The sequence below is a fragment of the Rhamphochromis longiceps genome, linkage group LG16 (assembly GCF_057381845.1).
Source record: "Rhamphochromis longiceps isolate RC_006_pf linkage group LG16, R_longiceps_female_GT1.1, whole genome shotgun sequence".
Taxonomy (NCBI): Eukaryota; Metazoa; Chordata; class Actinopteri; order Cichliformes; family Cichlidae; genus Rhamphochromis; species Rhamphochromis longiceps.
Window position 1 is genome coordinate 24,799,823 of NC_140572.1, and position 15,868 is coordinate 24,815,690.

At 41.4% G+C, this 15,868-nt stretch overlaps 1 protein-coding gene across 6 annotated transcripts in view; it reads right to left on the reverse strand.

The window, feature by feature from the left end:
• Positions 1 to 219: 219 nt before the first annotated feature.
• The window catches only part of pkp4 (plakophilin 4), a 100,140-nt gene continuing 84,491 nt past the window's right edge, over positions 220 to 15,868 (reverse strand). For all 6 annotated transcript variants that reach the window (XM_085384962.1, XM_085384964.1, XM_085384963.1 and 3 more), the window contains exons 12-22: positions 10,411 to 10,594; positions 8,760 to 8,877; positions 7,575 to 7,766; positions 7,256 to 7,429; positions 6,911 to 7,061; positions 5,641 to 5,833; positions 5,110 to 5,194; positions 4,642 to 4,759; positions 4,390 to 4,530; positions 3,544 to 3,608; positions 220 to 1,305 (exon numbers count right to left, since the gene is read on the reverse strand). In XM_085384962.1, the coding sequence (XP_085241088.1) occupies positions 1,066 to 1,305; positions 3,544 to 3,608; positions 4,390 to 4,530; positions 4,642 to 4,759; positions 5,110 to 5,194; positions 5,641 to 5,833; positions 6,911 to 7,061; positions 7,256 to 7,429; positions 7,575 to 7,766; positions 8,760 to 8,877; positions 10,411 to 10,594 (1,661 nt within the window). In that variant the 3' untranslated portion in view covers positions 220 to 1,065. The remainder of the gene's footprint in view (positions 1,306 to 3,543; positions 3,609 to 4,389; positions 4,531 to 4,641; positions 4,760 to 5,109; positions 5,195 to 5,640; positions 5,834 to 6,910; positions 7,062 to 7,255; positions 7,430 to 7,574; positions 7,767 to 8,759; positions 8,878 to 10,410; positions 10,595 to 15,868) is intronic.

A 15,868-nucleotide genomic window follows, 5' to 3' on the forward strand; every position in this document is an offset into this window, starting at 1 on the left:
GTTGGTTGCTGTGCTCCAGGGTGCCACACGGCTTTTATAAAACACAGGTGGTTTAAGGCTCACTACTCATGTCTGTGCAAATACATAAAATATGCTTCCCAGGCAGGATAGAGGATATTACAACCAGAGCAGAAAGGGTTTGATCTATTCATTCACTCTCTTTGCACACGTGGACAAAATGTCAGTAAACTGGAGATGCAAAGAAACTCTCTCACACAGTTTAAAAAACAAAACTTGACCTTTTATTACGTTGTCGTTGTTGTGTTATGATGCCATCTTTGTCCACATATTTCTTTGTATATTTATATATCTTTAGAGACCTAACATGGCACAAGTTTCTTTTAGTTTTTTTGTTTTTTCCAACCAGTGCTGTTGAGTGTAAACCAGGTAACATGTTTTTTTTTCCTGTATTTACAATAAAACGAAAAATGTACAAGACTCCATGGCATTACACAGGTTCAACATTAAGTACAGATATAATTTGATCCCTCTGTACAAGCTAACATCATTAGTTAACTATTTTTCATTTGATTATTTTTTTATTTTATGTTTTTTTTTGGATTCATTTTTTAAACAGATATGAGTTCATGATCCATTTTGGCTTCGGCACATACATATTCCTCCAGTCTCGACTCTTACCGCGGACCTTCGTTTACATGACTCACACCTTTCACCATGCTATCACAGCTAAGAGTTTCGAAAAGAAAAATTAACCTAACATCTAGACAGAGTAGGACGCATGTCTCCTCACTGTAGTGTCCCAATATCTGCTCTCAACAGACTCACAGCATGATTCCATCTTTCTCATCTAAATAAAAAATAATTAGAAAAAAAAAAAGACATTCCTTGATTTCCTTCTTTGGCTCACATCCCATCTTTCCATCTGTTATCACTCAGTTGAACTCTCCTCCATACACACACATCCACAAAACAAACATGTATGAAGCCAAGTTCATGAAAAAAAGTAAGTTTGTCATTTCCTGTGTGTTCCTCGCCTCTGCTGCAGGGTAAAGACGCACCCCAGTTACAAACCGAAGTGATGGTGAAACGGTAGCACCTCCAGACCTATACCCAGGAGTCTGGAGAGCCGGGGTACTGCTCTGCCCTGAACGAAGGCGTCCGTGTGGTAGCGTAATAGTCCACGTAGTTACAGGTGGATTTCAGTCCATGAGGCTGAGAGCTGAAGGTGGGAGGGTAAGTGATGACCTCCTCCAAATACGAGTCGTCGTAGCCGTGTGGGTGCTGCAGGTACATTCTGTATGTATCGTAGTTTCTCCTGCTCGGCTCATCTGAATAATACAGAGGCTGCAAGGAACGAGAGGCAAGTATCAAGAGTCAGTTCTGAAAACTTGAGTTTTACAACAGTCGTTACGTTAAAGATTCAAACTTAAACTCAAAAGAAAATAAAGGTAGCAAATTAAGCCTTTGCTGTCCCCTTTCCCCTGCCAGCATGTAAAGTAAATTAAATTAGCTCCACTTTAGCCAATTACATCCCAACGCTTTGTGAAATGTAATGCATAATTATTATTAAAATGTCCAATCATTTCACATGCAACATTTACAGGAGGTCATTTCTCTGCGCACATGTTTTCAAAAATCCTTTAACCTTTACTTAATTAGGCAGTTTTCACTGATGTTTGCAGCCTTGGCCGTGCAGCACTTATTTCAAAGTATTATTCAGATTTCATTCTAAGTTTTAATGATAGTTCTCGTGTAGCTTAATTTCAGTGAACAAACTTTATTTATCTTCATATTGTACTGCTGCTTATACTTTCAGGAACACTTACACCTCACTATAAATATAACCACACTACACGGTAACATTTTGGGAAAATCTTAATTGCAAATCTCCACCTAGATGATTAGAAATCCACCTACAAGCACCTCTAAACATTAGCTTCTCAGCTTTAAAGAGTAAACTGACAATTTAAACAAAAAGTTGAGCACAGTGGATCAGAAGACGCTGCCCGGAGACAAAACTGCAAACTGGTGTTACACTGATTCATGTCCTCAGTAGAGGATCGCAACAATGTCAGCGCAAGACATATGTAGGTACGTGTACTTATCCTTTTCCTTGACTTACTGTAATGTCTATGTAAACTATGTTGTTAAAGAGTTTTTACTTTTATTTGAGGCAAAAAAATATGTATATTTGAGTGTTGAAAATAAAGTAAAGGCTCTGTCCCCATTTGTTTATACACTCACTGACCTTTGGTACTAAGGGATCTAAAGGGTACAAAGAAAATATGCCCCAACACCATTACACCACCAGCAGCTGTCCAATTTTTGTGAGCGTGTGCAAATTACAGCCTCTGTTTCCTGTTCTTAGCTGCGTCGCCTTCCTTCCCCATTCGGATTCATCTTGACCTCACCTACAAGCCCACAAGCCTAAATGCACTGAGTTGTTGCCATGTGATTGGCTGATTAGCCGTTTGTGTTAACAAGGAGTTTTATAGGTGCACCTAATCAAGCGGACAGCGACTGTCAAAACAACAGCTCAGGGGCAGACTTTCTTCTAGAAACCTCAGCAAGAGAGAAAATAAGATTTAATAAAAAAAACTTAACTATGCCTTTAAGCACATAACTCTTGTTCGTCCTGTCAAAACACAAAAAATATCTCAAATCAATCTTCTGTATGGTGGTAACAAAATGAAACGGCATAAACAAACATCTCAGCAGATTCAGGACAAACGCTCGTTAGTGTGGCTGGAGATTTTTCAGACAATAGGCTAATCAATTATCTTCTCGCCTGCACGTCTCTGGCCACTAATGCAACGAAAACAGCTTCAAGGTAAATGTTAGAAATCCAACAAAATGGATGGGATTTATAAATGTCTGAAATGAATAATGACCGTCTTTAGCCAGAAATGTGAAGCAATGAAGGACATAAGAGAACTCTGTCTTTGTGCAGCATCTCCTCCCTCCTGCCTCCTCTCCGTGCCTGTTATCTGAATGGGCACACATGGATGTGTCCAACAGAGACAAGTGCCTGAGACGTACCCAGACCATCCCAATCCCAGCAGTCACATTCAATCTCACTCAAACAATAGCTGATGTGCTGGGTCATTCGCAGCATTGTCATTCATCCGGGGTGGAATACGTGTCAGTCTCTTTGTATTAGTCAAGCGGGTTAGAAGGGTTGGTCGTGCTTATACAGTGCAGCGGAGGGATCTCAGACATGTGCCTTGTGCCAGCTTATATCACCAAACACTACGATAAATATGAATTCTTAAGGCTAGTATCATATTTTTTTATTTTTTAGTTTGATTAATTAATCATTTGTTGTGTACATTGCAATATTATGTACTGTAAACTACGCTATCACACTGAAAAAAACCCCAAACACTACAAAAATAACAGTAGAAATAGTCTGCACAAATAAACAAAGCTAACAGGCAAACAGAGAAATAAACAATCTCTGCATATACACAGCAAAACAACCTCTACCTCTGTACAGCCACATCAGAGCAGGCATACGAGACAAGATGAGAAGGGGAGGCTGTGGAGTGTAACCAGACATTTGTGCAGAATTACTGCATTCACCTGTGTTCTTCGGGGCTCCTCTGTTGTGGGTGATGAGTAGTAATACGGAGACGGCTTTCCAGACCCTGGAAAAAATAAATAAATAAAGTGAGTGTTGCCTTAGATGGATTAGTGGAACTTGATGCCAAAACACTTCATATCAGTGAAAAAAGTCAGCACATCCCTGAAGGGCAAATGTCTGTATTTTGATAGTAGAGGATCAAGAAGTGGCGCGCTACGCTGGAGAGAAATAACACCAAATAATAGACTTGGCCACTGCTGTTCTGTTGTTTATACAGCCCATGGGATGGGTATTTCCACTGGCACTTTATCCAACGGGTGGAATCCAGAAACTCAATTTCCACTTCCCTATGTAATAGATGAATTTTTGAGGCTGCAGGCTCATTTTGTTTACTCTGGCCTCCCCCCTGTTCTCACCAACCAGAGTAGGCTGGTGAGAGCTCTTGTCTGACTGTAGTATGTCTGGGTACCCACTCACTGGCCCTGTCTGCAAGCTGTGACCTGGTGATGCTAACAATGGCACCACTGTGGAGTGTCCACTCCTGGCTGGTTGGTCCACTTTAGTGCTGTGCAGACCAACTGCAGCACAAAAACAGCCCTGAAGCGGTCGGAATTCAACTGACTGTGATGGGGCTGGCAGGGGTTGGTGGAAATGATAAGAGAGGACCGTCTTGGCAACGAGAGGAGACTGGCCACAGAATCCGCTTGGAGCGTTACGAAAGATAAAACAGATAACGCCCCGAATAGCAGCAAGTGTGTAACAGCACGCAGTCTGGTGCAGATGGTGAGTGTGAGCCAAATTAAATTTTTAAGGAGTGTAACCCCGAGTGGCTTTCAGGTGTGTACCTGTATACTGTTTTTTATGAATACTGTTGTCTCCTTGGTAATTAGAAAATTGCATAGTTGACTGTGCTCTCTGATAATCTCTGATGGTGTCTCTATGCTCTCTGATGCCCAGCAGTGCAGGAGACGACGTGGCGCTGGCAGCTGCAAGGAAAAAAAGAAAACACGTTTCGTAACATTAAATTCCAGAGGTTTTCCGGTCTCACAGACAGTGTCTATTTCGACTGGGCACGGAATGGAGTGAACTGAATGTACCAGGGTGGTTGACTGGAGACATCTGAACGTTGCTGGTGGGGAGGGTGGGCTGGGACTTGAACCGGTCTCGCTCAAGTGTGGACACTGGTGTGAGGAAATGGTTTTGATTCCATCCATCCTGTTGGGGTAGTGGGGAGAGGAAAACATTGATCCTCTGGATAAATATGCTGGATGTATCAAAAAGAACTATCTGATTTCAAAAGGATAGATATTTTTTAAAGCACATACGATACTCAAACTCATCCCATACTTTTGCAAGCATGTCAGGCTATTGTTACACTACCTGTCAGCAACCATGTGAAAGCCACAGATCCCTCTCTTCTTTCTACCTGTACATGTTTCAGTCATGACCAGTGAACTGCTTCAGAATTAAAACACTTTAAAATCAGATAATTCTTTTTGATATGCCGTGTATTTTTCACAGACATGAAACCGGACACCAGAAAGGACCAAACTCAATGTCATTACCTTTTTATAGATGGCACGTAGATCTCTGTACTGCCACAGTGTGTTCAGCACCTGAGCAGCTGCTTTAACCACCTTCATAGAGTACCTGGAGAAACAGTCAAAAGCCCAAATGTTTTAGGGTATTCCTGAATGCCTTTAGCCTTCCTTTAAAAACACACTGTAAATATTACAGGACATGATGTTTGAGGAAAGAGTTTGTCCTCAGTGTGTTTTACCCTGGAACATTACTGAATATATAGCAGGCTAGAAATAGCTGCTGTGCCATCATTCCACAGGGACATAAAACCTCAATGCATACAATGCCACCTTCCCTGTGGCTAAAACTTCTCCTTCTCCAAGCATCAAAGTGTTACTTAGGTGTGTGTGTGTGTTTGTATAAAACTCCAGCTGGTCAGTGCCCAAAACAGCCTTTTATCCCCATCCACGACTCTGGTGGGGGGTTTTCACCGTGTGCACAAGTTACAGTCGGGTGTGTATCACTGAGAAAAAAAACAACAAACTCTCAGACAAATACGAGCTTCTGTAGCGCACCTGTCTCCTCTGCCCTTGGTTATGTTGACCAGCTTCTCGATGCCGCCCGTGTCAGCGAGAGCCTTTGCATTCTCCATGTTTTTGCTGGTGACCTCGTGCAGGGTGCAACAGATGGCTGCCACGGTCTCGTCTGACAGCAGGGTGGTGTTCCCCCCAGGGAGACGGTTGACCAGGTCCCTCATCGCGTACTTCCCTAAGAGCGAGGAGGGGAGGTGAGACGTGCAGGAAATACACTGTGACACACTGTACAGCATGTTTGTAGGCAGATGCTTATGCACGGAGAAGGGAGGGGAGTACCACTCATACAAGTTTGTTTTTTTCCCCCCCTCTATGTTACATAATGTAAAGGTCTTCCACTGTGACCTAAACTACACCGTGGAGCTTCTATAATCGGGCTGATATTCATTTTGCTTAGCCTGCAGTGTTGTACAAAGTTATCCTAAATGACATTGCATCAACGCAAGGACACTGGCGTGTGTGCATCCTACTGTAAAACAGCAGCAGCCTGGTGGTAAGAAAACCAAAAGAAAAAGAAAAAAACCCCTGCAGCATAAACTCACAACCACAAAACTGAAGGCACCTTAAATCAGAACCAACCCCCACCCCACCCTTCCTGCTACAGGCATCACCCCTGCTTTGTTGGAACTGTAACTCCTCATTAACTCCACAGAGAGCACATAAAAGCTTGGTTTTTTTCCATTAAATGAGAATGTTTCATGAAAAACAAAAGGCTAGAGGGAGATTAAAAAAAATAATAACCAATAGTTAAAATTGTCACAAAAGGCCCTTGTTCTGTAGTTGCCATTAATTAAAAAAAACAAACTGAACTAACAAAAACCCCCCACTGTTTAACAATTTGTTAAACAATTTGTCGGTTTGCACACTGTATAAATCACAGAGCCAGCTTAGATGGAAAATGTTTAAAATATTAATAAGTAGTGTCGTGTAGAGTCACGTTATTCAGCTAATTTCCTAAAGATCATCTATATAATATCTATGTACCTCCTTAAATAACAGAAAATGATGTGCTTGTAACATCCACACTTTAGGTGGGTGTTTTATTCTGAGTAAGGGCATGTATCCAAGCTAAATGCTTTAACAACATAGCCTCTGCCTAATTGGTACAACATGAGCAGAGGCTGGACTGTTAAATATGCTGAATCCGACAGGAAAAACAATAAGGCGGCTTTATATTTGTGTTTAATATTATTCATCCAGACAGAGTCATTATGGTGTATAGTGTAAAATGTGTGACAGTGTGACTCCTGACCTATGAGCTCCTTGTTCCTGACATCCAATGCCATGTTTCTCAGAGCAGTGGCAACTGAACACACCACCCTGTCGTTATCCATCCGAAGCAGCTCCACCAGGATGGGCAGTCCTTTCTCCTTTCGCACTGCTGCACGGATGTATGCTGCAAACTGTGCACACAGAAAGCAGTGAAACTTGAGAAGGGTCCACACCCTACTCAGGAAAATGTCTGGTTTTAAGATGTGTGTTTTAGCACGTGTGAGTTCCAGAATTAAACTGGTGACAGCTTTGATCGATGCAGACGTGCTGAGCTGTTAAGTTAAGTGATCAGTGAGTGTATATAAAGTGAATATAGGTACTTTACCTTCCAGTTGCCAGCTGACAGGTTCTGAAGAGACCCGGCGGCTCCCTCCAGAGTTGCAGGATTGGAACTCTCAGCCAACAGAGTCAAGTAAGGCTTAACCACCGAAGGATGCCAAAGCATTTCTGCACCCTTGGGAGACTTGGAGAAGCCAGGGATGGGCCCCACACCGTCCCACTGAATCAGAATATAAGTGTTTATCAGGCTGTGGTATATAATGACATTATTGCAACTTTTCTGTGTGGTCTTCACTCATTTTCCAGTATACCATACATGATAATAGAAATATTTTGCTATTTTAAAGATACAGTCCCACACTCACTGTGTCTTCCTGAAGGCTTTTTTTCTTCTTCTTTTTCTTTCTGGCCCAACAGCTGGAATCCACCTCTTTACTGGGAGATTCTCTGGCCAGTAAGCCATCCACTTCCTGCCCCTCTATCAGTCTGGGTGCTGTCATCTCCAGCTCCAGACGATATGACAGGTTCCTTAGGGTGCAAATACAATTCTCCACAATCTGGCAGGTACAAGAAGAAAGGCAGTGGAACAGGTAGTTATAGTAGATGCTCTTTTAATCACCATGACAAAGGCTACAACTCTGTGCAGCATGCTACAGTATCTGCAGCCAGTGTGTGGGACATGCACCTTCTATTTGCAGTAATACAATGATATCAATTAGATTTGGAACGCAAGGCAGACAAAATTCGTCAACCAGAGCACAAAAACTTATTTTCACGCTGTTTGAGTTTTGTAATGGGTTTGCCTTACACAATGACAATGAGCATGAATGACTGACACGGTTAAGGGTCGAGTTCCCAGAGTGGTGATCTTCACATTAGACATGGTCCACTTGACTTTTTATGGCTTTACAATTCACAGATGAATGAGCTTTTGCAATACCCAGTTGTATAAAAAAGGTTAAGGATATATAATGGCCATTCCAGCTCTATATCTTTAATTCTTGAACTCCCATCATAACCCTTATTCATCTATACTGGGCCTTGGTGCGGCCCCTCAATTCCACCTCTGTCTGAAACAAGTCATTCTGCCTCCTCTTGCTTTCATGCCTCCCTCGCTTATAGCCAACTTTTCTCTGACTGTCTTTCCCTCACATACAGTACAGACAGCCAGGACTCTGTCTCCCATTAAGTACATCTGCTCTTTATGACATCAAAGAGATCCAAGACTTGAAAAATAGTGTGAAACAGAACATTTAAAGCATTCTGAAGCCTAAGCTTATGTGGTTCTAACTATGGCCATTAGTAATATGAGCAACCACTGTTGCAGCCCGGTCAATCAGAATGCGAAAATATGAGTTGTGCTTTGGATGACAAAGCACATGAAACAGTTGCTTCTGGCAGCTGAGGGTCATTTAGGCACAAGGAAACAAATGATTCAATCAGGATGAGTAGGATTCTTCCCTCTTATCATGTGGCAGCATGTTCCCCTCTTGGCTAAATGTATTTGTGTGTGTGTGTGTGCATCAGTGGATGGGTGTCTTTGTGCGTACCTTGCTGTCGAAGTCAGAGGTGTTTACACAGGCTTTGATGACATAGAGCAGTGAGTCAATCAGGCCCTCACAAGTGCGCATCTGTTTCCTGGCCTCCTCACCAGCTGAACTCAGGTTCCTTTGAAAAACACACACACACACACACACACACACACACACACACACGCACACGCACACGCGACATTTGATTTGGGGCTTTGCTCAACAAACAGATGAGCATATGCAAACACACAAAATGACAGCTGTGCACATGTGTGTGTGTGTCTCCCACTCGAATGGGTGATGTGGGCTTTGCAATCCCCATACACCATCCATAATGTATGAGAGGTGTGCATGTGTGTGGTCTGACTAAAGAAATTACAGTACTTTGCTGAGTAAGTATAGACCCAACGACCACACCTATGCATGTTTGAGTGCAGTGTTACACAAACAATCACCTCAACTAGCTGGCACCAATTAGAAGCTGTGCTCTACACACTGCACTGTTCTCAAAGGAAGAAGCCCCAGGAGAGAGGTTGTGAGTTTTCCAATAGTTTTGACTGTGATATTCAAAGAAATGGTGACGGCTTTAAAACGTCAACAAGACAGAAAAATGTACCCATTTCACTAAATCGTGTTTAATCATTGATTGATTGATTGATTGATTGGTAATTTATTTCAACATGTGAACAATATACAAGTACATTTAGAAAAGAAATAAGAGAGAAAAAAAATACTATACAAATTACATACAAAAAAACATTCTGATTAATTTACATGTTGAAAGGGAGTGGGAAGAAGTATACACTTATTTAATCCCACCCCTGTCCCATAAATTATCAGTGAATATTTAGTCAGCTTCCTTACTGATATGATTTGTAATAAAAATAGTGAACAGATTTCTGATATACTATATACTATAATATCACATCATGAATTTTTTGTTTGTTTGTTTTTAAATAGAGACATTCACTTAATTTAAATATTTTCCTTTTCTTTATAGATCGAGAAGATCATATTTTTATAACTCTTTTTGAACAGTTTTATGTTTGGACATTGCTTTAATTCCATATTCAGTTTGTTCCATAGTTTCACTCCTTGAACAGAAACACAAAAGCCTTTTCTTGTAGTACGTACCTTCATTGTTTTGAAGTTACAAAAACCCCTTAAATTATAACTTCCTTCTTTCAAAAAAAACATACTCTGAATATTACCTGGCAGTTCTTTATTTTTTGCTTTGAATAGAATTTGTGCTGTTTGGAATTTCACTATATCGTCAATTTTCAATATTTCAGACTGCAAAAATAGTGAGTTTGTATGTTCCCTATAACCTGCATTGTGGATGATTCGAATTGCTTTCTTTTGAAGAGTAAAAAGTGAATGTAATGTGGTTTTATAGTTATTGCCCCAGACCTCTGCACAATAGCTTAAGTATGGTGAAACCAGTGAACCCATATTTATGAAAAAATGCACATCATCCTGATAATGTTCGCTAAATAAAAAGTGATTTACGAGCATATCTACAAATTTTTTATTTTTAGATTTGAGGCGGGTCACTTTATTATCATATTTTCTTCAAACGCACGCTATGAGCTCATCAGTCATTACATGCAATAGCATCAGATGTCCACAGTGGGGAGCTAGTGCCAAGTGTGATCATCAGGTGGTTTACCTCAGGCAGCCTGTGGTGTTCCTCAGCACCAGAGAGGAGTGAAACTTCAGCTTGTGCTCGTCATCGAAGGTGGAGCTGCTCCATCCAGAGTGAGGGATGATCACAGTGTTAGTCAGAGTTGTTAAGGCGTCCCGGATGATTGTCATCTTGACGGCGTCACACGACGACAGGTTCCACAGCACCCCTGAGGACATAGCCACATGCAAACACAAGCATTGAGAAGCAGGCGTGCAAACCTTCTGTTAAGTCAGCTGAGCTGTCATGTGCACTTAGGTTAACCTAGAGGGGGGCTTTTAGTTCAGTGTGTGCGGACGTGTCCGACAACATGCAAACCGAGAACCTGAGTAAAGATATGACTATACCACGGCTCGAACATCAAGGCATCAGATATTCAAGTCAACAAGGCATCAGATATTCAAGTCAACTTTCATCTCTGCAGACTATCCTTGCGGCAAAGATTATTAGTTTGAAATGAAAAATATAGTAAGAAGGATGGGGTGGGGATCCATATGGCATCAGCTCAGTCATTTCAATTGAAATATAAATAATGTAGAAGTCTTTAGAAATTATGCCATCATTTCACTCAATTCAAACATACTTTTGGTAACCACTGATAATCACGCACAGTCGTGGCAGCTTCTGATACTGCATCTGTCATGGATTAGCCGGCATGCAACATGTTCTTCTAATTAGGTGACTCTTGCTGCTAGGCTTACACTAAGACACAGCCCGACTGCTGTAGGGCATTGGTAGCCCTGCAGGAGACAAATGTTACACAAGCTGAATTCTACAGTAAACACTCAGGGCTGAATACATGTGTAATGTTCAAAATGCAGCCAAAACAATGCTTCAAGTACAGTGTGCATGTGTGTTAGTGGTTCATGTGTGAGTGCTTAATGCTTCATGTTAATGAATCCATTTGCTGTTGTTGCTCTACCACTTGCTCACCTCAGTCTGTGCATTCAGAACACATCACATGATCAACAGACCAATGAAGCTATTACATGGAACTCCGTAATATACATGGACACACTACTGGGAGAGGTAAAACAAATAATGACAGGTCTTCCTGGCTACTTTTCTCTCAACCTCACTGTTTATCTTCTTTCAGTAAGCTGCCTCTCCGTCCTGCTCTGATTGAAGCAATGGAGACGATAATACTCTGTAATATGGCCCAAGAGCCCGATTGAGGCAGACTGCTGGCAAGAAGCTTTACAGACAGATATATGCCTGCCAAGACGGCAAGGTCTCTGCCACTGCCAGTCATTTAATCAACAATTTCTCTTACCATTAGCCTTATTAACACTAAATCAAAGTGCTTTCAAACCCATTAAAGTCCTTTAGTGAACTTTCATTACTTTCCTTTTATTATGCTAAAATAACAGGGAGGCACTGAAAATCATGTGATACGCAACTTATAAAGTTAACATGCAGCACGTGCTTCTTACTGGAGCCTGGCAGCAGTGTGTGTCTGTGTGTGTGTAAGAGTCATTTTGTGCATTTTGTGCTTTGTGTCAGGCGGACTAGTAGACTCTGCTCAACTTGACTCAGTGGGACTCAGTTTAAATCTGCACTAACTGACCTTTGCTCCTTCCACCAGCACATTCAGTTCTGTGTTTACCTTTCTCACGGGACACGCACAGACTGCCTTGTAATAGGACCAATAATGCAGTGATAAGACACTCATGTCCACTGACCAACCTCCCTGCTTCTTCTTCTGACTCCACAATTCACTCTTTCTGCCTCTGGCAAGTTCCTAAACAGCCACTGAATGTCAATTTGTAGGAAGAATGTTCTCAGCTGGATTTTAGACTGATCCTGTGGAGGCAGCATGTCGGGAGAAATCAACAGGAGAATTCACTGAGGTGTGACTGACAACCCTGTCAGTGGTGCAACACCAGCAGCAATACCCATAAGTTACACCTGACAGTCAGACGGAACAGATGTATGCTTGTAGGCACCGACGTCAACCTTGTTCCCTACTCAGTGGCTTGTTCTCCAGTGCCTTGGCCTGCCTTTGAAACGCTGACCCAAGGTAAACATTGTTGTAAATTGTGAGAGCGCAGGAGGACACAGGGAGACGCATGGAGAAAAAAACACCAAAATAATAAATAAATAATCTGAAGGTGGTTAGAACAGCTAAGGAAGTTAAATGGACATATCTTTTGCCCTGAAGTAGCTCAGCTGTAACGCATTCTGGGTTTTTAACACAAACAGAGTAAACGTCTAAAGATCACAGATAAAGAACTAAATGGCCACAAGGGATTGCACTGGCACAGTGACTCAGAACTGCAATGATTATTGGGTGTATATGGCTGACAGTTGCCTGCAGAGTTCAGAGTAAGTCTGGCACCACTTCCCCTCATCAGCAGCCACTTGCCAAATTTTACATGTAGTTAATCTAAGTCACCCACTTGTGCAAATTTGGTGTTTTTACCAACTTCAGTTCTGCCATTTTTATCACAGAAATACACAAAGAACAGACTCATCCTGACTACTGAGACACCTGTATCCTGCAGAAAATGTGTGTCGCAACAGTCAGCATTGTCATATTTATTGGACACATGACACTGAAAGGCTAAACGAGACACAAGGAGAGAGACAGAGAGACTCCTAAATAAAATCTGAAAATATTACAAGCAGTGATCTTGGAAATTAAAGAGCTTTCTGACATTTTAGCAGTACTTAATCCAATGCACTTGATTACATTCTGTCATAATGCAGTCCTGCAAGCCTATGTCATGCTGCATTTGCTAAATATGTGTGGATGACGACTTTGGAAAATTTAGTCAGCTGAACTCATGTTATAATTATTAAAATGACTTCAATACCCACCAGGATGTCTGTGACTCAGTCCAAAAACTCTCTGGTGTGATTTAAATGCTTCTGTATATTTTGTTAGCTGCCCAACAAAGCTGACTTTCATTAATCACTCATTTTTCACTCCAAGTGAGGCTAAACACTTTCGACAGGCGGAATGAAAGTGATCTTGATTGATTCCCCAAATGTGTCACTTCTCCCCGGAGACCATTTCTGTGTCTTCAACTACAGGTCGACACGTCATCGACTTTGCCTGGCGAAGCAATAACTGGGTCGTCTTTCAGTTCAGTTAGTATAAAGCTGCTGATCATCCAAAAAAAACCGGCTCAGTTTATTAACCTTTTAATTTTTGGAGTTAAAAAAAAAAAGCTTCAGTACTGTCTGATCTCTAATGCTGCATCGACTAAATCAGCTCGGCTTGTACTTTTGAGGTTAGTGAGCATTTTTCATTTTTGCGCCCCGCACGCAGTGAAAGTCATGGATATATTTTCAGATGAAATTACCTTTATCATTTATCACTTGAAAAAAAGGTTATTAATCTTCTCATTCTTTGTTCTCCAAGAACACAAACATAGCAAATCACACCAAGACTTGGCAACTAAAACTAGCTTTGTGGGTTAATGCCATTCAGCTTCTCTGTATGTACATTAGAAGTAGGTAATCTTTTACAAACATTTATTTTTTAAATTAAAAAAAAAAAAGCTCTTGTTTAAACAGTCATTTAATATTTCAAAGTCCAGAATATGCAAAAACAGTGTTTGGCATGTTGATTGCAATCAGTGTGGAGCAAAGTTTTGGAAGTAAAACCAAGATAAAACGTCAGAACAGGGCAATAACAGAGCGTGTGTGTGTGTGTGTGTGTGTGTGTGTGTGTGTGTGTGTGTGTGTGTGTGTGTGTGTGTGTGTGTATTTGTTGTCCAGGTATTACTCATGTTTTAAGGGCCTAAATCTGTCATATAATGGGGACGTTTATTCCTTTTGGGGAAGAAGTCCTTATACAATAAATCATTACATTTCAACACAGTGACATGTTTAGATAAGTTTAGATTCAGGTTATGCTTAGTAGCAGATATTGTTTAAGGTTAAGGTTAAAGAAAGTCAGTAAAAGTGAAGCAAGTTAATGTAAAGTCCACTGGAGTCATGATGCACGACTGTGTGTATGTGCATGAATGGCAGTTTCAGGTGTTTCATCTACTGGTGCTAATAACAGAGCAGTGTGTTTGTCCTTTGGATCTGAAGAAGTGATTAAGAACAGAGCAATAACCACAACAGCTGTTGGAAGAGGAGGCAGGTAAAGGGATGAGATCAGGTTGTGAGTCTCCCCCAGCATGACCCATGACCTGAAGCAAGAGTGGCCTGTTCTTATAGCTAGCTCTAATGAAGCACAGATGACAATAGAAGCTCAAATAATCGAACTCCACTGGCAACGACACTAAAGAAGGTGTTCTAATTCAAATTCTAAATATCCCACAAAAGCTGCCTCATAAGGAGCTGTGGGTGAGTGAATAATGTCTGTCTTCTCCACTTTAAGCTATGGTGTGGGCTGTCTTTGTCATCCACCTGAAAGCTCTTTATGTGGGCGTTTCTCATCAGCTATAATTGTGCTGCTTTCCATTTCACTCTGAAGTCGAATGTTGGAGCTGGGAGTGACGCTGCAGTAGTAAAGTTGGAAAACTGAGGAAAAACAGCATTTGTTTTGCTCCTCAGCAAGGTGGAGCCATTCGTGCATTACTAGCAACACAGCACAGTGGTTGGGTTTTTTGCACTTTAAAAACACACAGCTGCAGCACATTTGCGTATGGCTCATTTAGTGAGTCACAAATACACAATAGTAATATTTCAGATTGTAAGTTTTACAATTTTACTGAAGATTACCTGCACTGTTGCCATCTTGGATAGTTAAATCAGAATTGATGGGGCTTCTCTGACTTTCTGAGTTGGAAGTCTGATTTGTTCCAATTGAATATTCAGACTTCAGATGGAACGCACCATTAACCAGGGTGATGCAACCCTGCTGACCTTTTCAAATTACTCTTGTTCCTAGGGTCTGCACTACCAATTACCCACATCAGGCTTTCTGTGGAAGAAAGGAAAGGAAAAGAACCTAAACAGAGATCGCACTAAAGGAGACGAATTGGAAATGCCTGCGCATCATCTGAAATGCAAGTGTGAAGAAAGACAATTTAGAGACTGTAGATTCCAATGTGAGAATGATTATTTTCTCCTTTTTAAGCAGAGTCAACAAACGCTCTACTAGAAAAGGAAGCTGAAGATTATCTTCTCGCAGACAATACAAAAGGCTCGTATTGTTCACCCTCGGGGGACTGCTGGATTGTAACCTGAGCGCATGTTAGACCGGGGGTTTGGAGTCCAGCACAAACAGCTGACTCTGCCACCTGGGAGCCAAATGTCTTGGCTTGCTTATTTTTGTAGTGCTCCACCCTGATCCTAAACAACACGGATTTATACCCTATTTGCAGACCTCAAACAACACACAAATGCAGCTGAGTCGCACACAGGCCAACGCAGAGAGGGAGAGAGAGAGGATTATCAAGCTCACTGGCAGGAACGCTTGTTTTCTGACAGAGAAGGAGCTAAAACGGCAGCCTAAGTAATAAAAGAAAAAGCATGAATCCCA